Source organism: Pempheris klunzingeri, chromosome 5, assembly GCF_042242105.1.
Source record: "Pempheris klunzingeri isolate RE-2024b chromosome 5, fPemKlu1.hap1, whole genome shotgun sequence".
Lineage (NCBI taxonomy): Eukaryota > Metazoa > Chordata > Actinopteri > Acropomatiformes > Pempheridae > Pempheris > Pempheris klunzingeri.
In genome coordinates, this window is record NC_092016.1 from 21,052,440 (window position 1) to 21,076,381 (window position 23,942).

Consider the following 23,942-nt stretch of genomic DNA (forward strand, 5'->3'; position numbering starts at 1 on the left):
TTTCTCTCAGATTACTAGGAGAGCTTTTATTTGGAGCGTTGCAAAGTACACGTCATGTTGTTAGCGCTCGTTCTCTCTCACTCACACACTCCATCTTCCTCTCCATCCTTTCATTTCCACATCAGCTGATTAAAAAAACAATTTGGATTAATAACTTCTGCAAAATCTTCACACAGTTCAGTTGGAGTTCACAGTAGAGAGTGGAGAAACCACCACCTCTTTGAGTCCAAGCACACAAGCATACATGAGAGAGAGAGAGATGGATATACATCATATGGTCGCCAAACTATCAGTTTGCTTACATTTCTTCCGAGAACATGGCTTCAAGCTTCTCATTATTAAACTAGGAGGAGCACTTTTAGAATTTTTCGACAGAAACGTACAGTAAACAGTATTTTCAGGTCATACTGTAAGCAACATATTGAAAAGGAACACGAACAAAACTAAAAGTTGCAGTTGGGCTTATAAGTAATTTCACAGTGGAAGGAAAAGCAACTTTGGATTGAATATTGCATGTTTATGGAAGCAGCCAGTTACTAATATTGCTGCGGAGGCTTTCTGATCGGACATACTGGACAGTCCGATTTAAAGGGTTTTAAGTCTTTCAGTTTCTGTGCAGCTCCTTGTCAGCAGAAAAAAATGCTGTTTGTTTAGTCTCCTTTTGTCCAATGCAACACAGATACCTTCATAACCATATGGGAAGTGAAGCCTTTGGAGCAATTGTCATTTGCAGTACTTTTATTGTATGCAACACAGAGATTAGTTCAGAAAGCTGCTGCTGGCAGGCTGTGGTTGTTATTTCCCGCAGCTTCATCACCCTTCCCTAACAGGGCGAGGGACTCCAGTGAGTGCACACTATCTTTATCTAGACGTGATCCCTGCCCAGGTGGAGCTGAGTCCGCCCCCCCTCCTTCACCTCCCGCCTCCTGCAGCTCCCCAGTGGCAGCGGCAGCAGCCGCGGCGGCCGCGCACTCCTCTTTGAACAATCGGTCGTGCTCCATCTTGAGCTCTTGGTAGGAGCGGGAGAACATGTGGAAGATGGAGGTGGCAGGGAAGGCCATAATGAGGATCCCACTGAGGATGCTGCTCAGCGCTACAACCTGTCCTGGGATGGACCGTGGCACCATGTCGCCGTAGCCCACGGTAGTCATGGAGATAATGGCCCACCAATAGGAGGCGGGGATGCTGCTGAAGTCATGGGCGCCCGTGAGCTCGCTCTCAGCCAAGTGGACCAGCGGGGAGAAGAGAGTGACGGCCACGCAGAGAAAAAGCAGGAGGAGGCCAAACTCCCGGGTGCTCCGTCTTACGGTCAGCCCCAGCGTCTGCAGGCCAAGGGAGTGGCGAGCCAGCCGCATCACATAGAGAATCCTAAGCGCCCGCAGAATCCTCAACACCAAGCCCAGCTTGTCTAAGTAGCCCTTCCCTCCTCCTGGCCTCTCATGATCCAGGGACGGGTCCTCCTCCGTCACCACCAGGGAGACGTAGTATGGAAGGATGGCCATGGCATCAATGATGTTGAGCGGCCCGCGGAGGAAGTCCAGCTTGCTGCGGGCCTGAATGAACCGCAGGATGAACTCCAGGGAGAACCAGGCCACACACACCGTCTCTATGATGAACATGTTGTAGCACTTGGAGGAACACTCACCCTGAGGTAGAGAGGGGAGGTTGGGGGAGCGAGAGAGATATTGAGGATGAGAAGAGCAGGGGTTTGACAGGGAGCAAGACAGATGTGGTGGGAGGTATGGTGAGATGGGGAGAAGACAAAAAATCTGAGGTCAGATCATCACCCTTGGTAATCATTAATAAAGCATGAGCTACAGTCACTGAGTATGCTAAAGCTACTGCAGCAGCAGTGATAGATAACACAGTGCCGCAATTAATCAATTACTTTATTAGGGCAGGTTTCAAAGATTAATATGACAGTCTCAGTGGGAGCGGTGACAGAAAGCTATCAGGTTTGCTTACCACAGTCTCAAAGAAAAGGAAAACAAAATGAAAATACACAGGAGTCTTTGGAGTACAGATGCCATCACACAGCTTTCTCTGTCTGTTCTCTGCTCATCCTTTATTCCATCTCCTCACATCTCCAAATCCCACTGCAGAAAATATCTATGATCACTTAATGTACTGTTGAGTCTTTTTCTATGCTTAATACAAAAGAGGAAGGTATAATTTCTCTACAGAGAACTGGCACTGATGCCAATACAAAGTGTTTTAGGATACGTCTTCACCAATAATCGTTGCTGGCACCAAGCATAAATTATAAATAATGTTCTAGCAGGAGTGTTTATAGCAGTTCCAAATGACCTTGGAAGGCGGGGCTAAAAGCCTGCCGTTACAGAGAGGGCAAGATGTAACAAATTGTAATTGTCATTTTCTGACAGTGTTTCATTCACGGTGTCGCACTCATTTGTACACAGGAAAAGTAATAGAAGTAGCTGTGTGAAGAATGAAAAAGATAGAAGTTCAAATCCTGCATTATTTTTTCATCTTCACACAACTGATCCGTTGGGTTGAATGATTGTTTCAGTCACATGCATTGCCCACAATTGTACCGCAGGTAATGTGTGTGGGGAATTGTTCTCTGATGCTGCACAACATCTTACAGGCACATTTTAAGCATCCTGATGCTTTTAGACTGCACACTTAGCTGTGACGGTGGCTCTGCCTCAGGGACACTCAGGCTCAACAAGTGCTCCAAGTTTAACAACAAAATATACTGTTTGTATTTGTCTCCAGAAGAACATGTAGACGTGCTTCATAATTTGAAGCCCGAATCAGCAGTACATCAATTGGCAGTGCATTGTAGAACTGTAAAATTGATCTGACACCGCTTTAGTTTCAATTTGGTTAGGTTTAGGCAGAAAAATGACTTGGTTAAGGATAGGAAAACATGGTGGTTTAGGTAGAAATCACTTCCTCAGAAAGTTGACTTTGATTGACATAGTTAAAGTAATAAAGGGTAAGGACTAATCACGGTTAGAAGAACTCAATGGTGAGAGTTGTAATGAAATGGAACATTAGTACAAAAACAGCGATCAGTGATTTTCCAGCCCAACATTTTGAGACTCATCCGTCCGCCCCGACAACATCACATTCTACTTCCTCATTTGCCTCTGCTGTAAAAGTCATACTTCCTACAGCTGCTTGGGGTCTTTGCCAATTGAAGGGAAGCATATTTTATTATTGGGCGTTTGCAGAAACAAGTAATGCTGTCATTTTTCTTGGGACAATGATCTCCTCAGACAACACCCTGTCGTCGTCATCTTTGGATTTTCTTGTCTGCAGTAGCTGCTAATGAGAGATCAAGAACGCTCGTACATATTTTCCTTGAGTGATTTGTATTTTATGCCTTGTCCAAGAAAAACTGCATCAGAATCTTGTACGTTAACACCGAATACGTGACCACATGACTTGATATTAAGGCAGACATTATTTGTGTGTTCTTGCAGCCTCTTCGCTCATCAGCTTCTCCACATTTTCTCATTGTTCACTCCCTGCTACTGTGTGTCTCATCTATTTCCCTTCCCTCTCTCCTCGTGCTTCTGTCTCCACCTTCTCATCACTCATTCTGTTTCCTCCTCCATCACCCTCTCCGGACTCCCTCCCTCTCATCCTTCATTCTCTGTTTGCCCCTCACACCACTCTCTCTCTCTGCTTCATTCATTCAGTGCTCCTTTAAGTGAAACACAACTCCCTCCACTGTTTCTCTATGCACGATGCATCCCTCACACACATTTCCCATTCCTCCTGCTCTAATTTATCACTGGTGTCCTCTCTGCCTTTCTCGCTGACTCTCACTCTGTGACTGTTACTCTTTGTGGCCTTTTGCCTTGTTAGTTAGAGTAACATGCATCAGCGCAATTTGTAGTGTTGTACAGCATATGCAGTGCAAATACTGAGTTGGAAATTAAATTTTTAATGAGTTGCTAAGTTACAGTAACATTGGTGTGATAGTAGCAGAGGGCTTCAGATGTATCTGTTCCTTTATACTCTGCATCCATCTTTTATGAGAACTGCAGTGGCCGTAACATCCTGTATCATTTTAGCCCAGGTTCTCCTCGTGTCCCCCTTTTAAGTGTGAGTAGTAGCATACCTTGAAGCTGATATGGCAAACTTGCATGCGAGCATTTTGCAGGAATCTGACGAAGTCCAGTATTTAGCTCTGTTTTGGTCTCCACCAACTCCTCCAGTTGGTTGATCAGAACTCTTCATTGGAGCTACATGATGTTTACACGGAGTGAAATATTCAAACCAAAGACTGCATGTTTTCTGTGGCTGCAACAATCAGTCCAATGGAAATATTCCAGATGTGTGATGTGGAACAGTTTCTACATATTTTCTGGATATTCAGTCTGTATTTTTTGGAAACGAAATGCTGACTATTATGTAAATTACAGTTTTGCCAGTTTGAACAATGCTTGAGCTAGAAGTGACCGCCATTAGCTTGCTACTTGTTAAAGCCTTAAACTCTGATTCATAACAACAAAAGGGTAACTCCTCCAAAATGACTACACTTTTGTCAGACAAAGGTCCAAGGTTCTTTTCATGACTTGAAGCAGTGAAAAAAAAGCTTTCTGCTCATCATGGAGATCAATTAAAGTTTATGAGTGTTGTGATTTCCACAGTGAGCATGCTACAAATCAAATTTTAAAGACTTGCAATTAAAGCAGATTTGAATCACTGCTTCATTTCAGCTTTTCCATCATCCTAATTTCACTAAATGGCTTTCTGTATTTTAGGAGTTTTTGTGCTGCTTCACATATTGTAGGGGACTGCAAAATGAGCAACAATTCAAACAAAATTACTGTAAAAATAATCGTGCCCTGTGGTCGGTGCTGGGCAGGTAACACCCAGTGGGTTTGTTAGGGCTTTTCCACTGAAAACAGCTGCTGGCTGCAGCTGGGAAGAGAGGTGGATAAGAGCAGAGTTTACAGGCCAAAAACAAAAACTAGGAGCTAAAAAAGCACTGCAGTCAGATAATAAATCACTGTGGGTTCATCACTACAATTGACTCCTTTGACATTACACACTTTAATTTCATCTATTAAATAAAAAAAAATCTTGATTTGTGCAGTTTTTACTGAAAACAAATTAATTTAGATACACAATTCAGTTCCGCATATGAATTAAATATCTAAACTGGGCTAGGCAGTTTATTTTTGGTTTCACTGGGCAAAAATTCCATAATAACTTTTGGTTCATTAGCACTGGCTAATTCAAATGAATGTAACATTATATAATGGCATCAGGATCGCAATGACTGGATTGATTGAAGCTGTTTAATTTATTTTCCTATGACATCTCAGTGTGTTGCAATGGTTTGCTGTGTAGATTTACTATGAAGCAGGTGATGAGTGGCAATGTTGATGATAATTGTTTAGCCCTCTGTGAACTGTATCCACATTTCTACCAACCCTGGCTTTAAATGTCCTATTTCATAGGAATTCATCATTCATTCCTTGTTTGTTAAGGCATATTAAACTTTAATCATTGCTTGTGGGTCCAGAGGGCAGCAGTGGTCAGTGCATCAGACCACAGTGAAAAGTGGAACCATGATTGCTTCGCCTGAACAGTCCATGATTTCTCCAGAGGTCCGATAGACTTACTGGGGCGGTATTTGTTCGTCCAGCAGAGGACATTTACAAAAGGAAAAAAACACAGTTTCGATAGTTTAAAGAGACACTCCCTGAGAATTACCACCTTAATAAATCACTAACTAAATATTAACCTTTACACTGTAATTGTAATCAGTAATTGTGCCTGCATTCTTCACGTTTTCTCTGTCTGATGTTTCTGTATCAATCTTTCAGGCTCTGTCTTTCCACAGCTCACATGTTATGTCTCTCACGTGCGCTCTCTACCGCTCATTTATTCGCTTTCTCGCTGCTCTTTCTCCCTCTTGCGCTGACATTAGGCCCATCAGGGCTTTGTGACACCGTTCTCCCCCTCTACATGATAGGCCATTTGTTACAGCTAGAGGCTTTTCACTTCTGTCTTTCTCTCTCTCTCTCTCTTTCTAATACTCTCTCTCTCTCTTTCTAATACACACAGTTGCACACACAATACCCACAATACCCACAATCTCCCTGACCTTATCTCCTCTATACGACTCTCTCTGGAACCAATGTCACTGACAGCTCATTTCAACGCAGCCACTGTTCACCACAGAAGCTGCGTCACATGGTGTTTCACATTATCGTCCATATTAACACATCTCAATGTCAAATTAAGACAAAGACAGCAGGGAGGTTGGAGTCATCACGTCATCGTACGAGGCATTCTAGGGACAGGGACATTTGAAGTGACCATATGCTAGACCACTGCATCATTAATGCTGCTTCATCCCTTTTTTTTCATATGAACATTTCTAGGACAAAAAAGATATTACAGCTGCCACTGCGCAGAAAGCAAGGTGGTGCATATATTGAAGAAACCTCAAGCTCAAATAATTAACCAGGCTGTCCAAAATATTATAAAAAGGTAATGAAGGACGACTCATACACACACACACAGACACACAAATGAAACAAATGAAAAGGAAAAAAGAAATAGATCTCTAAAAGTTTTGTCAGCTCCATTTAAATCACTGTGTTCAGAGATGGGCGCAATAAGCTGATTCCAAGTGACCTTAAAAAACCTTGATGTTTTTCTTCTTGGGAGGAGACAAAAAGATGAGACTCAACATCTATCTAATGTCTTAGAATACATTTTGCAGTCTATAGTCAGTGACACTTATATTTGCAGACTGTCATGGAAAAATCTAATAACGGTGAGACATTGTTCTGCCTATAATGTTTGGCTCTGACTCTGCAGTGCAATTAGTTCGTTTTCAGTCATCTCTCTGATTAAACATCTGGTATCTATTGCATAATTATGATCATTTTCAGGGTGTTACATTGATGTCAGTGTTTGACAGGGCAGATGGTTAGAGAGATGACATTGTTGCAACATAGTGTAATTCTCCTTCACACACGTATACGTACACACACACACACACACACACACACACACACAGAAACAACTCATTTTCTGCAACTTATTTAAGAAGCTATTTTGTTATATTAGCCGATATTTTCACTACAGTCCAATAGAAAAAGATTGAGATAAATTGGCAAAAAAAGAGAGGAAACAATCTGGTGTCTGTAGCGTTCACAGGACTGTAAGAAACTCCAGTGAACGGCCGACCTGCCTGTCTACCTGTGCGTGCACTGCAAGTGTCTTCCACAAGGCTAAAGCTAGCGAGCTACTTACACAAGAATGGCACAGAAAGGGGACTCGTCCTCCAGCAGTAACATTGCTCAGGCAGTGTGTTTGTTTGTTGTGGGGGAAAGCCTGAGGGGAGGGGGATTCAGTTGGACACTAAAAACCTAGCTGCTCTTGCTAGTTTCTCCAATGATGCAGACTCTGCCTTTGAATATGAACAAGTCCTGACACAGAAAACACACACACACACACACACACACACACACACACACACACACACGATTCTGCTTCATGAAGTTGGAAAAACACAATGTTTAATAGTAATTCTGAATGTGGGTTGAGGGTGTCTAAAAGTGATTATCATTCAGCAGCACTGGCTGCATCTCATTGTTTTTCTTGAGTTTCACTTTCTTGCCGACAGCCTCCCATCTACCCTCTGCCTGTGACCCATCGCTGTACAGGCAGACAGCTGCTGGATGCTTCAACAGCAGGCCACTCTGTGTACCACGGGTTTGAAGTGTAAATGTGTCCCATTATTGTCGGACAAGAGAAAGCTTCTATAGCTCTGAATTATGAATGCTTTTTCTCTACTTGTGGATCAAATAAAGCCTCACATTTCAGCGTCCTCGGTTGGTAATTAGGACGAGTCTTTCTGTATGCAACTGTCACACTGTACTGCTCCATGAATGATACAGAGACGTGTGGATGTGCGCTTTTCTAACCACTGCATGACTAAACTATATGACTGCAGTGTGTTTAAAATTTGATATAATCTTTAGGAATGCTCCCTGGTGTTTTGGAACAACTTTTAATTTCATTCTCTGTATCTTTCACAGTATGTCTCTATCTCCACAGCTGTCACTTCTCTTTCACATCTCTCTCTCGAGGCAATTCCCTAAATCAGGTGAAAAAACCCCCCATGATGATCCTTCCGGATCCATGGGTTTTGGGCAGACAGGGGAACAAAAGAAAGGATTCTACCCATCAATCAGCCTTACCTTGCAGCAGACCTTGGACATACTCTACACCACTGAATGCTGCTGCTGTACCGACCTTGAAAGCTTCTCGATAGAAGAGAGATAGAGGTAGAGGAAGAGAAAGAAGGAAAATGGGGACGAACAGCGTCTACAGTAACAGAAAGACTCTGAGAGAGAGTAAGGGGGTGTGGTCGAATGCCACACCGCTGGCCTTAACCTGAAATACTGCACATCAAGCACTGTGTTCACTAGTCATGGGTTATTAAAGGGCTCGTATAATGTGACACCTCCATCCATCATCAGGCTGTTTCTCCTGTGACCTGATAGCTGCATGTATGCACAGGCGTACACAGGGTTACGCATGTACGAGGTGTGTTTGCACCCATTTATTCGAATCATGATAAGCAACAAAAAGTCGCCATGCCTTCCAAGACAGATTTTCGTTTTTTTGCACTTGTTCTAATTATTACGATGTAAATATTGTATTATTAGGATATTCATATGAATAGGATAGGATATCTTTTTATTATAAGAGATTTAAAAAAGTGGATGTTATTGTGAGATCCAACCAGTTTTATCTGAGGCTGCTGTACAGCCTGCCAAGGGTCCTATCACTGACAAAGACCAACAGCTTGTTCATGCACATAGAGCCTAATGGAGAGAAATGAAGGAGGTAAGGTGGTGAGGACAGATAGATAGAACAAAGGCACGATGAGAATAGATGGAGAGAGAGTGGGTGGTTAAGCGGTGTAGATGGATAGAAGAGAAAGGGATTACAAGATTAGCTGATGAGGAAAAGATGAGGTGACATCTGAAGCACGGGGTTCCCTTCGTACCCCATAAAGTCTCTGCTCTCCATCTGTCAGGATGCTGCACACACACACACACACACACACACACACACACACACACACACACACACACACACACACACACACACACACACACACACACACACACACACACGTAGTTCACACAGGCAGAGTGAGACACATACACACAAAACAACATAGTAGACTCCACTTTGTTTCATCGTATATAGGATGAGGAAGGGTGTCCAATTTTTCAAACCTTAAAAATTGGATTGAATAGATTAAATACAGGAGCAGAACTACGTAAACATACTTTATCATTCAAATGAAGCCTCCAGTTTTCTCTAGAAAATGCTGTAAAAGCAATTCAGTGTTATGTTGGTTTCGCATCCAATATTCGACAGTGTTGTGTGTCTCATCAAATTCAAGGCGTTACAGGTGCATCAGCAATATGCTCACAAAAGAGGCTCGAGTACACACACCCAAACACACACAGCAGAGGAGCCACACACTTTTATAATCCCAGTGCTGTGCAAGCAAATACCTATACCTAAATTTTTCTTATTTTTCATCTATTATAACATGTTGAAAGTGTCCCATCAATTTGTTGTACCAATAAGCATGTTATGAAATTAGATTGAAAAGAAACGGTGGATGCCTGCTGCTCAGTCTATAACCTGGAGGGACTATAGCTGCTATTGGTGTAATAACAGGCACGTAAGCGGTCTGGCAAAAAGGGCACTTATCTAGTCGGAGGCCAAAATGGCACCACCTGGGGTCTATATGTGCACATGCCTTCATCGTTAATCAGCCCTGATCTGTCGCTGCCTTCACAGCTACTCCTTATCAACAATTACTGTATAGAGAGCTGTTTTGCATGCTGGCATCAGATTGTTTGTTGCCTTGCCTCAATATTTTTTCTTCTCATAAGGCCTGGTCACCTCAGCAGTTAGAGCAGCAAAGTTTTGTGGTGAAATCAATTAATTTCAACCGAACTGCTGTGGTTGGGGCATTCACTTGAGGGGTGAAAAAAACCCACACAGACTTTGGTCAACTTTGTCACACAAATTGGCGCCATGGATCAATATTCTTGATTGTACTATAGAGTCCAAAAGAAGAAGCTCACTGGCTGTGTAGCACCACACAAGAGGAAGAGTTCGCAGAGAATAACGAGACAGGAGTCGACGGAACGAATGCCTTGCTTGAATGAACTTTGTGAACTCATTGTCCTCTTTGCGAGCTAACTAGCTTAGCAGCCATCTTGCCAGCTACAGCAGTTCACTAACCTCCCCTGTGAGTTGTCCTTACGTCATCAAGCTGATAAACATGGTACCAGTTTGTTTTATTCTGCCAACCTGCCTCAGACTGCTGGCCCACTTATCCTTTCAACTACACAAATGTATCTCCTGTATTTGTATCTACATTCTACAAACCCCGAGCCTCCTTTATTATAGCCATTTATTCTCTGTCAAAATATTGTAATAAGCACAAATTTAGATGAAACATGATCATCATCAAATCATCAGATTGTAGATTTTAATCATCAGAGATTTGACACGCTGAAAAAAGTTGTGTGTTCACGTGCTTTAAAGTTTTCTAGATGGAAAGCATCTCTGAAAATAATTCCCCCTCAGACTAATTTGTTTGTTGAGAAAACACATTGTTTTGGGACAACTAGCTTGTCACAGTCCAAAGTCCAAGAGCTCCTCCAAGGAGGCCAAGAACCGCAGCCTTCTTTAATAGAAAACCACATATCCTTTCCCACAATGCAGCTGTTTTATGGTGCATTCATGTGTCTGTCATCATGTGGTAAATCAGGTAACTAGGTTATATTTACAAGGTATATGATAGACTTTATAAATAACTTTCCCAACTTTTCCATTAATGCTTATCACAGTGGTGGCTGTTTGATGGCCAAGTGATGAACACAACCTTAGTTTTGGTCTGGTGAGTCTTATTTGGGGAGGACTGCTGGCCTTCAGTCATTTAAAGGACACATGTTTGGTAAACAATGTCCATGAAGATCTTACTCCCCTTTTTGGCAACAATGAAGCAAAAGCTAAAACTAAACTGAAAAACTATGAGGGCTGCTTGACATTTATGGCACTTTATGTCCTGACTGAATGTATTTTATATGAAAGCTAAGATCATTAAAAAACAGAAAGACAGTAGATAGTAGATACATTAGATACATCCATCCATCATCCATACTGCTTATCCGTCAGGGTCGCGGGGGGCTGGAGCCAATCCCAGCTAACACCCTGGACTGGTTGCCAACCACTCACAGGGCCAACACACAGAGACAAACAACCACTCATGCTCACACTCACACCTATGGCCAATTCAGAGTGACCAATTAACCTGACCTGCATGTCTTTGGACTGTGGGAGGAAGCCGGAGTACCTTGAGAAAACCCACGCAAGCACGGTGAGAACATGCAAACTCCACACAGAAAGACCCCAGGTTCAAACCTGGAACCTTCTTGCTGTGAGGCAACAGTGCTAAGCACCATACTGCCACAGTAGATACAGTATCTGGACTTTAAAAGTCGTAACTTCTACGAAACTTTTACATAAAATACAAAAATTGAAAATATCAGAGACCCCCCTCTGTGAAATCCCTATTTTACTGCGACATGACCTGTCAACTACAATCTCTCAACCATCCCCAGCACATTCAGATCTAAGGGGCCCTGCTCCACTCATTGCATTGCGCTGTACTCGTCTATGCCATGTAGTGCTGTACAATCCCATCCTGGCATGGACAGAATAAACACCTCATACTTTGCTGTTCTCTCCCATAATCCCACTTGGCAGCCATGCAGCACATCAGACAGAGAGAATACAGCTCATAAACAGACAGGCCGCAATAGGCATGGAATCTGCTGCACACAGATACGGTCAAACAGAATACGTACTGTACATGCCCGCAGACATAGACACTTAGCAAATGTATGCGCTTGCTTGTTATTAGTGCACATACGTTCACACATTTGTGTATTGCCGTTACTTTAAGGGAGTCTGGTAATTAGCAGAAAGATACTTAAAGATTCTCATGTGGCTTCAGGGTGTGTAAGTGAGAAAGACGACCTCTATACAGTTGGAAGTGGCAACCTGTTATGGCAAGAATTGGGCAGAAGCAGAAGTTGTGGAACGCGTACGCACACACACACACTCACACTCACACTCACACTCACAGAGCTTTTTTATTGTTCTTTATCACCTTCAACTGTCTTATCTCACGTCTAATGATAAGGTCACCTGCAGCTACTGTAAGGTCAGCTCCCTATGTGAGGCATAATTAATCCCACCATCGGCATCCAGTGGGTTTGCTATCCCTCCTTTCTTTTCTGCATCTGTTTTTTTTTTTGTGCTTCTTCTTCTCTTTCCTCTCCTTTTTACTCTCTCTCTCCAGCCACCAACATGCCTAAAGTCTTATTTACGTTTCTTGACTTATAGTCACTCTGACTGTCTGCCAGCCTCTGTCTCGCCTTGCTGAGCCAACAAAGTCTACAAACTCGGACACCTATTTATGCTCCATCCGTATTCATTTAATGGAGGTTGGAATTATGCGGAGGGGAAGATAAAAAATGTGGCATATGATGAATGCATACTTAATTTTGTGTCCCTGTTGTTACACATTCAAATGAGACTCATGATTGATGATAGTGCTTTGTCTCCCTGGCTCAGGAAATGTAGCAAGCTGACTACGTATAGAAAGACAAAGAGCGTATTCACACACACACACACACACACACACACTCATTTAAAGCCTTACTCTTGCATCTCCTGTTACAGTATATGTTTCACATTTCAGGTGCAGAACTGAATTACCTTAAATAAAATCACATACTAGGGAGGCCTACAATTGTATTTTACTAAAAAAAGAACTCAGTTTGCTTCTTTCAACAGATCTGACTGTTGGCTGTGTTACTCTGAGCTGCAGGGGAAATTCATTCATGCTTCCAAGTCCAGACGGTCAAAAATGTTGGATACCAAATCACAACTCCCCCTCAGAGACTATAAATGAGGAAACTGGCTTTGTTGATTCACATAATGCAATTCTGCACAGTTCAGACGCAGGAGACGAACACGCGTAACCAGAAATGATTCCCAGATTGTATCAAAGCCAACACTTTGATCTTTTCCAAATGATTCCCAATGGAGCTGGACATTGGTGTAAAACTACTGATACAAACTCTGATTTTAGTCTCTGGCTGTTGGAGATATGACAAGCAGATCTATATTGTCAAATAGAGAAAATCCTTTCTGGTCATTCTTTTTTCTTGTTTTGTCATTCGTATCTTGATTACAGTATATTGTATACAGACCTCGCTGCTAGGAGAGATGAGTATGCACTGGAAAATTGCAGCTACTATTCTTAAAAGGAGCTCAGCGATCATATTACTACTAAATAACCTTTAGTGTCGCATGTAAATTACACTCAGAAAAGGATTCCTGACAGCGGTCGCTTCCAGGTTATTATTCCAGGCTGTAACATTCATATTCCGTCCCCGCAGCTCTGCCGAACATGACGGGAGTGGAAGGTCTTTTAACGGACTCAATGTGATTACACACAATTACATAAACTGACTGTATCTAAACTACATAAGCGTTTGTAATGTAAAATGTAGTATTCAGTCTATCCCTAGAAAAAATCCTCTTTAGCCTCTGCAGCACATGCACAGTCACAAATCGCTTTTAACTTTCCCACTGTAGCTTATGTAGCAGAGAAAGCCGCAGATTGACATGCATGTGGCTCTCCCATACTTTGTCTGATCCTGACACAACAAACCCTCTTTCGCAGTGATCACAACAAAGGTTGTCTTTGCACTATTCGTGTGCACTATATCTTTTGCCCTCATCATAAAGCGAGAACCTTTGCTGAGCATTTATTCATTCATTCATTCATTCAGATCAGATCAGAAAAACAGATTTATTTCTTGTGATTATGAGACAAATCAATGTCTGTGGCCTTATGTGACATTGTGGAAGACAAATGCTGATAATCTAGATTTTTCCCCATGCTCACCATGCCCACTTGATAGTCTACAGGCTACTTCATGTGTTGGAATGAAAATGTTGATTGTGCACTGGAATATAACTCCTATATAATTCATCAGTAAACAGTAAACAGATGTACTAAAGTTAGCCAGGAATGTATGTGAATGTTTTGAGTGTGTGCATGAGTGAATGTATGTGTGTGTGTGTGTGTGTGTGTGTGTGTGTCCATGCTCTCCTTATGTGTGTCCCTGTGTCTCAAACAGTCTTTAAACTTTGAACAGCTCCTCCGGGAGAAGAGATAAGGGAGAAAGAGGAGTGAAAGGAGGCTTCACTGCTGGTTTAGTGTTTACATCCTCTCGTTACTCTGTTCTCCTGTTATCTCCAAATGTTTCTCCTTTCCTCCCTCCCTTCTTATATATAAAGAATTACCTTATCTTCCCTTCAGACGTCACAAGGCACATTATCTCTGTCTCTACTTCTCTTTGTTTTTTGTCTCTTAATAGAATAAGAAATCACACACCCATGTGCCCTCGCTATAATCACTTACCCAGACAGGTTCGATGGTTCACTAAGATTATTGACAAGTCTCCGCTTGAGAACAAGTGCATTGCCAATGAGGAAACGTGTCACAGCTTGCTGTCTGAAGCTTAAGCCATGCAGCCTTCCACTCTGCTATCTCTCACTCTCTCTCTCTCCATCACTCGATCTGTCCTTCTCTCTCCAGGTACTCGTGATTGATGCCCTGGGACGTAATTATTGAACAGCAAATCCCACTCCAATTTATGGCATTAAGGACATAAAACGGCTACTTCAATTACTCCCCAGGCCAGAATATGACTGAATTAGGAAAAGGAGAGAAAATTTGATGAGGCTGTCTGAAAATACTCCATCACCCGGCGAGAATATTAAAGACATGAATCTGAGCGACACTCGCCGGGAGTAAAACACTTTGATGTATATGTGGTAAATGAATGAAAATGAATGCAGAGAAAGTCTCTGCTTTGTTGGAAAGTTTTACTCAGAAATACACTGTTGCCCATAAAGTTGGAATAATTGTTCAATACCCCCAATTTTGTTAAAGCCTGAATCCACAGTTTGCAAAGGTTAATTGTGGTTTAAGTTTCACTGTGATATGTTTGGAAGAGTTTGATCAATAAAGTTGAGAAGATCTACACTTTATATATCAAGAATAAATCACATTGTCACCATCATTTCATGAGAAGAGGTAAAAAACATTTTATTCCAACTTTATGGGCAACAGTGTATGTGCAAAGAAAGTCAGTGTCTTTGGTGGATGTTTGACATTTGAACAGCGACAAGATGTAAACACTGGCAGGTTATCGCCGTGTGCTGAGACCTGGTGCTTTCCAGAGACAGTTAAAAACTAGCATGCGCACTGTTCTTTCCAATCCGAACACTGTTGCTATCCAATGGCAGAGATTACCAGGGTCAACGCTGGGTTAGGGCAGTAGTGACAGTAGAAATGTATCTCATGAACTGCTGAATATGCCCACTGCAATGTGTGATGTTGGGGAAGCAGTAAATAAATCACACACGCACCCACTAGAGATGACACTGAAATAGTGAAAGAAAGGTCACTGGTAGCACAGCGGTGGATAGTTGCATACATCCTTCTTCAACTCTGGTCACCTTGGTTACTAATGCCATGCAAAGATATTTTCAAAATATTTTCTGTATTTTCAGGCACTGAAAGGACCAAGAGTTTAATCTAATCTTATTTTCTCAATCTAAAACTGATCTTGATCCTAATTTAACCAAAATCTAAACTGCCTAACATAATAATCTGACCAAATGAGTGCAACCTGCACTGCTGCGTTAATCTCACCCATGCTCATTGCTATTTTGCTGTTGCTATTTCCCATGAATATAGCCACGTAGCTAACTATTTATGAAGGAAGATGACGTCCCCACTCTTGATCCCAACAACAAAGCTCAGATTGGCCAGCTGTTTCTCCAATCAAGGGAAAAGAGAGATTCAGACTGGAACCAAACTAAATCTTTAAAATGAATCTTTATCCTCTGTGAGGAAAAGCTGTCCAAAATGCCCATTTCAATCTGTGGTGGAAAACCGTGATGCTCACGTAATGACCTCTGACATTTTGGTTTTGGTAACAAATTAGTACATGTTGTACACTTTCAAGTTCTACTCCAGTCCAGTTACTTAGTTTGAGGTAATCATGCTGTCAAAAATGTCCGTGATAATCACTGTAACAAAAACAGTAAATCCCTATAAACTCCACTAACCTTTCTATCAGCAGGGTCTAAAAATCCTCTACCGTTTTGAATCCATGTTTTTATATCAATATTTAACGCACCTATTTGCATTTCTGAAACACATCAGAGGAGGTTACGCTTCCCATCAAATTGCTGCAACTGCACGTAGACAGAAGAAATAATAGTGGCACCAGAATCATATTGGTAGTTTTTACATAAAGAACAGAGCACTTATACAGCGGAGAGATACACACCCACAGCAGGGGAAGGAGGAATGATGGAGTGGTTATTATTATTATCAGTGGACTTGAAACTGAGCTGAAAGATAAAGGCTCCTCCCAAAGCATTTAGCTCATGGTGATATACTGTTTGATAGAGGGGATCAACTGAGGAGAGGCAGGAACACATCGCACGAGATAGACAGAGGGGAGCAGGACGAGGGAAAAATGAAACACTGTTTATCTCTTGCATTTTTTTCAGCCTTTTTTAATTCTCACTCCAAAGCATATTCTTCCACGCCATCTCTCATTCTCTCCCCCTCTCAGACATATCCTCTATTTGTCCTCTTCAACCATCTTCCACTTACTTTATCTCTCCTTTCACACTGCTAGCCCAAACTGAGGCAGGGAGAGAAGCAGGGTGAATGATGAGTGGACGAGGGAATTTCGGCCCACTCCAGCACAAGGCAGACCAGAGACAGAGACAAACAGCAGGGCCATGTGAATTAAAGATGACAGGAGTCCTGCCACTCCTGCATGGGCGGGCTGGCCGGACACTGCGGATGAGTTCAGTGGCCGAACACACGAGAATAGTTTGAAACTCAGGCGTGTGCAGAGAGAAAAACATGAAATTAGCAGATGGATTTGTTTATTTTTGTAGGGAGCTGCCATCCTATTTCCAAGAATGAGCATCAACATGCAAAGAGATGCTGGATGAACACACGCTGAAGATGACCTTACAAACCACAATGTCCTCACAACGCATGGAGACGTCAGACAAGACCATACACACACACACACACACACGCACACACACGCACACACACGCACACACAGCAGTATAAAGTTCCACAAATCCCTTGCTTTTTCCTGACACACTCTTGTGCCAGGCATCAGCACAGTATGATAATAGTGAGTGTGTGTACTGTATGTGTATGTGTACGAGGAGTTTGTGGAAGCGATCCGGCCCCTGAGGAGTGTTCTGACCCCTGAGGACGGCTTGATGTCTCTCATGGAGCTCTCCTGTCTCCGTCACTGCCACTGTGTTTACCTGAGAGACGTACAAGCAGGAAAGCCCAATTTCCTGTTTATGCAACTGTAATGCTATACACCAGGAAATACAACCTCTTTGCATTCAGCAACACTCGTGCTGTCTCTGCCTCTGCTGCCTGAGTACCTGCTTCCCTGTGAATCCTGCTGTACTGTACATCCGACTCTGTGGTTGTGAACCTTGTAGCTTCTGTCAGTGTACCGAAAAAACATTGTACAGTAGTTCATTATGCTTGTTTTCTTATAGGCTAATTCTTATGGATTTGTCCTATTGTATTCAGTAAAAGGTTCATATCACCCAGTCATGCAGGTTTATAGAACTCAATGAATCAGAACCAGGTACTCTGTTCAATCCTGTGCCCAAGCTCTTCCCTCTATGTTCCTCGGATTGCCACAGACTACTGGACTCCTGGCAGGACTCTTGAAATCCTCTCTTCAGCCTTTACAACTCATCAAGCATTCTGCAACCAGCGCTTTCATCTGCCTCCTAAATTCCCCACTATCACACCCTCCTGCACTTGATCCTTTGGCTGCCTGTGACTGCTGATATCAAAATCAATACGGGGGTGCTGCTGTTGAAGACTTCTTAGCAGCTGTTAAACAGGTTTGCAGTGTGTTTTCAGGCACCAACCAGTCTCTGCACACACAGAGGCTGCATATATGCACACCATTTCTTATTTAAGGGCGACAGATCATAACTGTGGATCCGCTGCTGTAATATTTTAGTTAGAAGGGAACAGACTTGGGAGTTAATGTGTGCAAAAGAGAGAGCTATAGCAGTTACAGTGGATGAGTTCATTACTATTGCATGTGCATATGACTGTGTGTCGGTTGATGCGCACATTTGTATGCGTGCATGTGTGTTTTGTATGAGATACAGTGAGCCCATTTTATTATTCCCCAGTGTTTACCGACAGACACCGGACAGGCCTCAGTGAGCAGCTCCGGCTTCATTATCCCACAGTGCTATGGGCAGACACAGATCACAGGACAAGCAAGGCCAACACACACAGCCGCATCCCACGGGGGTTTTTAAGAGGGTGTGACCACAGGGAGGTTTTATATTTGAAAATTTTGAGGCCAGACTTTTTGCAGCATCACAGTGTCTGCCTTGATCTGATATGAATAAAACAAGTTTCAAATATTTGTTTCTTCTCCCTCTTCAACACTGATATAATATGCACTTTACATCACACCGGTGATGAAATTTAATGTTACTTTCCAGAAAAGTTAATGTTGGAGATGACATGTTTGTCATGTTACATTATGAGCAACTGTTACTTCATGATCATGATCAGACACAGCTGTAATCACTCATTATAAATCTCACTGGCAGACACTATCGCTGCATCTTACTACTGAAGTTGAATCTATGGCCCCTCAAGTTCAAGTTTAAGTATTATTACTGATTATTAAGTTCAGTTTTGATTTTGCTTCAGGGCCCTGTGCTGCAGAAAGCTATATTTATAACAGGCAAACACAATGATTCACTCACCCTGTTCTCTTCCTCCCTGAGGTCTGGCATGGTGCTGATACACAAGCTGACGACAGTCACCGCAACCATGATCACCGACATGCAGGCAAAGATCTTCCCCGGTAAGCCAGACTGCGGATTCTCCACCATATCTCTCAGCCAGTTCATCACCTTTCGGTACCTTGTCTCCTCCACTGGCACACGCTGCATGGCGTTTCTCTGCCTGCGCTCCTCCTCGCGCCGTTCCAGCTCGTGGACCTCCTCAATGCGCGTGTACATCTTCCTCTTGCAGCAGCGTTCCATGTACGCCATCTCCACGCCCCAGTAGGTCAGCTCGTCATGCAGGGAGAGGACGCACATCTCCCGCAGCAGGCGCAGTTTCCCTGCAGCAAGGAAGTTGAGGATGACCCTGAAGGCGGACGGTGAGCGGTCGAAGAAGAACTCCTTACGGGCTTCGTCATAGTCGTCACAAACGTTGGCGATGTCCTCAGGTGACTGGCAGCCACAGAGGCGGCCAAGTCGTGTGAGGGGGAATTGCTCCAGGGTGCTCCAGGGGAAGGTGTAGCGGTTTCCCCCAACGTTGATCACTGCTAGCAGGGTGTGGTCGATGGACACCAGGTCCTCTGGCCGACGGATGAACTGAGCCCTCTTATAGTACACACCCTGGAGAGGGAACAACGAAAAGCTTCAATGCATGAGGAGCTGCATCTTAAATATGTGTTGGTGCAACTAGTTGCCTCCAACTCTATTTCTTATTTGACATTTTATTCTACTTAAGTGTCCATCTTATTCATACCTTGATGGTCTCAGTCTCTGGGATCTCTGTGAAGATGCGGTCGAGACTGCTGTCATCGCTGACGGACAGATTGCTGAAGTCATGGTTGGCGTTGCTGATGATGGGCATGGCAGCATCTGGAAAGCACTCTGCGCCAGACTGGGCAGCTCAGACCAGGTAATGAAGACAGAAAAAGACTGCTGATCTGACTATGCTCAACTTTTCTTAGTCTTAGGACAGAGCAGTCTTTTCTGTCTCGCAGCCTCCAACAACTTACGTTAAAACCTGCACATGAGAAAAGCTTTCCGGCCTCAGCCCAGATCTACTGTAGTCAAGCTGAGCATAAAAACAGCTGTAGCTTTCTGTCTTTCTGGTATCAGAATCCCTCGTAACATGGAGAGACAGATGAACTATGGCTTTGGCTTCCAACCAACGGAGCAAAAGTCCAGAAAGGAGAGGAATCTGGAGTGTCAGGAAGCCTGCCGTCACATTTGATTGTGGGTGAGTTTTGACATTGGCGTCAGAGGTCCACAATAGACTCAGTTGGCGTATCAGGATTCAGCATCAGATCAGTGGGTAATCCCAGTCTGAAGCATGAGTCTGGAAAAGGAAAGCCCGACAAGAGAGAGTGGGTTAGGATTGATCAGTGGCTGATAGCTGCAGAGGATGAGCTGGATGAGTCAAGGAGCCAAATGTGTATCAGTGAGGTGTCCGGGGACAGAGGGGGATCCTCTGTGTCTCTGCAGCAGGATTAGGGAGGGCCTAACCACGTGGTGGCATCATGCAGGCACTGAAAGGCAGAGAGGGAGAGAGAGAGAGAGAGAGAGAGAGAGAGAGAGGGAAAGAGAGATGTCAGAATGGAGCTAGGATGGACTGACATTGAGGCAGGTGTCACAATATAGAGCAAGAACGGGCAAGGAGCAGGAAAGAGATGGTGTGAAGACAGAAAAGGGTGATGAAGAGACAGAGAGAGCACGCCTCAATGAGACTGCAGTGCTATAGGCTCCACCCAGCTCTTCACTAGCTTTCAGTGAGAAACAAGACAGACGGACGGACGGACACATCAGTTCTGCTGCTATAAATGGCCAGTCACTGTGGTCAGAGCGGGACTTGAACGTGACAGTGAAGGAATTTACACCCACATCCAATAATGTGGCTGGTTTACTTAGTACGGGTGTTAGAAAATTCAAGGAATAACAGTAGAAAAGAACATTCAGGTCTGTGGTGTTAGTCACACTCAGAGTGAATTATTGGCTGTTGTCGATGGGCAGCAATCCTAGCAACAGACACTGAGGCACGGGGTCCAAAATGTTTTTCTTGGCAATACAATTGCCCTGAAACTTATTGGCACTACAAGTTGTTACAGTTGCCCAGAATGGTTCGCTGTGTATCAAAGCCTTAAATAGTTGTGGTTTATTTCAAACTGGGTCCTGTTACCACATTATTTGTCATTTATTCACCACCAATTACTCTCGGCTTGTCGAGTTTCCTGCTGCTGAGTTGCTCGATCTCGCTCCGTGCATGAAGACCAGCTGAGCGCAAATAGTGAAGGTGATCTTGACTTTTTGATTTGACACATTGTGCCAGTGACAGGAGTGCATTCAGCCGGCTCCACAGCCTTTAGAGTTAAAAGGCGCTCAGTAAGGGCAATGGGTAAAAGTATTTTTAGTGCTGAATGGTATGGTGGCTAATGATGAGAGAATAAGGCCCATGCTGAAACAGCTGGAATTATTCTTTGAGACTCATTGTTCTGTTCTGTTGTATCAAGCTACTAACAATAAAGCTGTCTTACGTTGGTAAGCTTGGCTGAGCTGCACTTGTCTCCTGCCAGCATTTCTTCTGAATATTAAGCTGCAATAGATTGTCTACACATGCCACGGAAATTTAGGCAAGCCATTGGCTATTTAGTCTAAGGGCAATCCCAGCCTTTTACACACTAGATGCCAGTGTCCCTTGCACACACATACATCTCATCTCATCTCATACTCTGAGATGTGTCACTGTGAGAAGCCCTGAGTCACAACCCTGATGGTGAGCACAGTGTGGAGTCCTGCAAGACTAACACAGACCTTCATTACAGGGCACCCTACAGGTTTGTCACAGGTACGCTGGCACTACATGTTCTGCGCACCGCAGCCTACATGAAATGAGAACAGCATCATCAGTATTGAGATTATTCTGCTGAGAGTCCATCTACAGTAACCGCGGGCTTATTGAAAGTGTGAGTGGACGGCGCAGACAGTTTGAAGCACTCAATCACATCAACATGCGTCACTAATTCAGATCCAGGAGGATAGGATCCTGTACTGGAGGAACCGATAAATCACTTCTGTCATGATGCTGGTGTTTCATTTCCACCTCACAGAGGGAGGAGAGCGTGATAAACTATTTATTAATCGATTTGTATTCCCTGTGGCTGTTTTTTTTTCTGAGTGGAAAGTTAATTGAATGTGTTTTTTTGCAGCCCACCGTTGTTATCAGCTTTGCTCGACCTCCGTTGGCTGTCTACTGGACAGGAGAGGAGGTGGAAAGTAAAATCAGCTTGTTTTCTTTTTAATGGAGTTTAATTGTGTGTTCAGGTTTTTACAAGATGAATTAACTGTGAATATACAAGTCCCACCGAGCTCAATCAAACTTGTACTTCTTTTTTTTTTTTTTTTTATTCAATTTTTGTTTATTTTCACAAGGACTTTCTCTGTGGTGGGGTCATACTGTATTTAGCAGTCAGTCAGGGAGCTTATATTATATTCATGGGCAAGTCAACAGTGACTGCACTTGCAAGGAGGGAGGAGCTGGTGGAGGGACCTGCGTCTCATGTGGATCGAGTTGCTCTCCCTCTCCCTCTCCCTCACTTACCAACTTGCAAAAGAGGCAGCGCGCACGCACGCACACACACACACACACACACACACACACACACACACACACACACACACACACACACACACACACACACACAGGGTATTATTTTTTGCGCCCTTATCTAACGCAGACCTTTAATTAAACTTGGTCAGATTAGACGATTAATTAAGATCCCATAACCAAACCGTGTTTAAAAGATTTCGTTAGGTGGAGGAAAACAAATAATGGGAAGCCTGTGGTCAAATGTTGCTACACTTATTCCTATATAGCAATACATTTTAAAATGGCAACAATTTTGCTTTCAAATTCTAGAAACACCTTTTAAATCAAAGGCACGCAGGTGACATTTGGTCTGATCCTGCTGTGTGTTGCAGTGTTTAGAGATGAAACATACAACATATGATGAAAAGCCAGCCGTATTCGACCTCATTGGAAGTATTGTGACAGCATTATAACTTCAGACAAATATTTAGGTACAAACACAACCCCCGCAGGCACCAGCAGAACTTAAAAAGTGCAGCTTACCATCCTGAGCCCCGCACTCATCTCCAGACGGCCAAACCAGCACGGTGTGAAATCCTTGTGCCGCCTCGCAGTCCCTCCGATCATTCAACACCAAAACAGCGTGTCAACGACCATCCCCAGCCGCCACATGTTAGAATAACAGGAGAGCCTCTCCGGCGTCAGCATCACCCAAGCCGGTGGAAGGCGCGCAGAGAGTCTGAGCATACCGGAGATGGGAGCGGGTGAAAGGTTTGGTGCGCTGAAAGTGTCCCGTACAGCTCGGTTAGTGGTGCTGCAGGAGGAGGAGGAGGAGGAGGAACAGGGGAGGGGAGGGCGAGTCGGAGCCGTGGTGCGCAACAGAGGAGACTCCCGGTACCCAAGTTGAAGTTCAAGCGTAAAGGTGACAACAGAGGCAATAATGACCGAAGGTATGTGAGCTTATTAGAGAAAAATGGCATTTTATCAGAAGCTCGGCTCGGCTCGGCTCGGCTCGCCCCCTACAATCCAAGGACACAGTGGAGACGCTCTCATCCACGAATCTTACTATGATCGCTTCACGCGCAACAGGGGGCGCGGTTAGCTCCAAAATCACCTTCACTTCATGCTCAGAATCTGATGGGAGACACCGACTCAGTCAGATTTTTGCATACAGTTTGAGTCTGTTGTAACACTGTCAGAATTCATAGCGAACTCAATGCAAAGAGAAAGAAATATTGTGAACTCATGAAAAAAAAAAAAAAACACCATAAAGTAGAACAGTAACACTTACTGTATCTAAAAAGCAAAGATCTCTACGAGTTACCTTGTGATACTACACCCTAGGCCT

General features: G+C 43.5%; 1 protein-coding gene across 1 annotated transcript; it reads right to left on the reverse strand.

Moving 5' to 3' along the window:
- Window positions 1-25: 25 nt before the first annotated feature.
- Window positions 26-23,332, reverse strand: kcng4a (potassium voltage-gated channel, subfamily G, member 4a). Its single transcript, XM_070830306.1, has 4 exons — window positions 23,138-23,332; window positions 19,772-20,350; window positions 18,997-19,638; window positions 26-1,646 (listed from the first exon to the last, which is right to left on the reverse strand). Exons 2-4 carry the CDS (start codon window positions 19,877-19,879, stop codon window positions 765-767), a joined length of 1,632 nt encoding a protein of 543 aa, XP_070686407.1. The 5' UTR covers window positions 19,880-20,350; window positions 23,138-23,332; the 3' UTR covers window positions 26-764.
- Between the last annotated feature and the right edge of the window lie 610 nt (window positions 23,333-23,942).

Excerpts from the sequence above, each read along its gene's own strand:
- kcng4a (XM_070830306.1), bottom strand. The coding sequence starts at position 19,879 with ATGCCCATCATCAGCAACGCCAACCATGACTTCAGCAATCTGTCCGTC. Across the intron at positions 19,639-19,771 it reads CAGAGACTGAGACCATCAAG|GGTGTGTACTATAAGAGGGC; the intron begins GTATGAATAAGA and ends TTCCCTCTCCAG. Across the intron at positions 1,647-18,996 it reads TCAGGGAGGAAGAGAACAGG|GGTGAGTGTTCCTCCAAGTG; the intron begins GTGAGTGAATCA and ends TCTCTACCTCAG.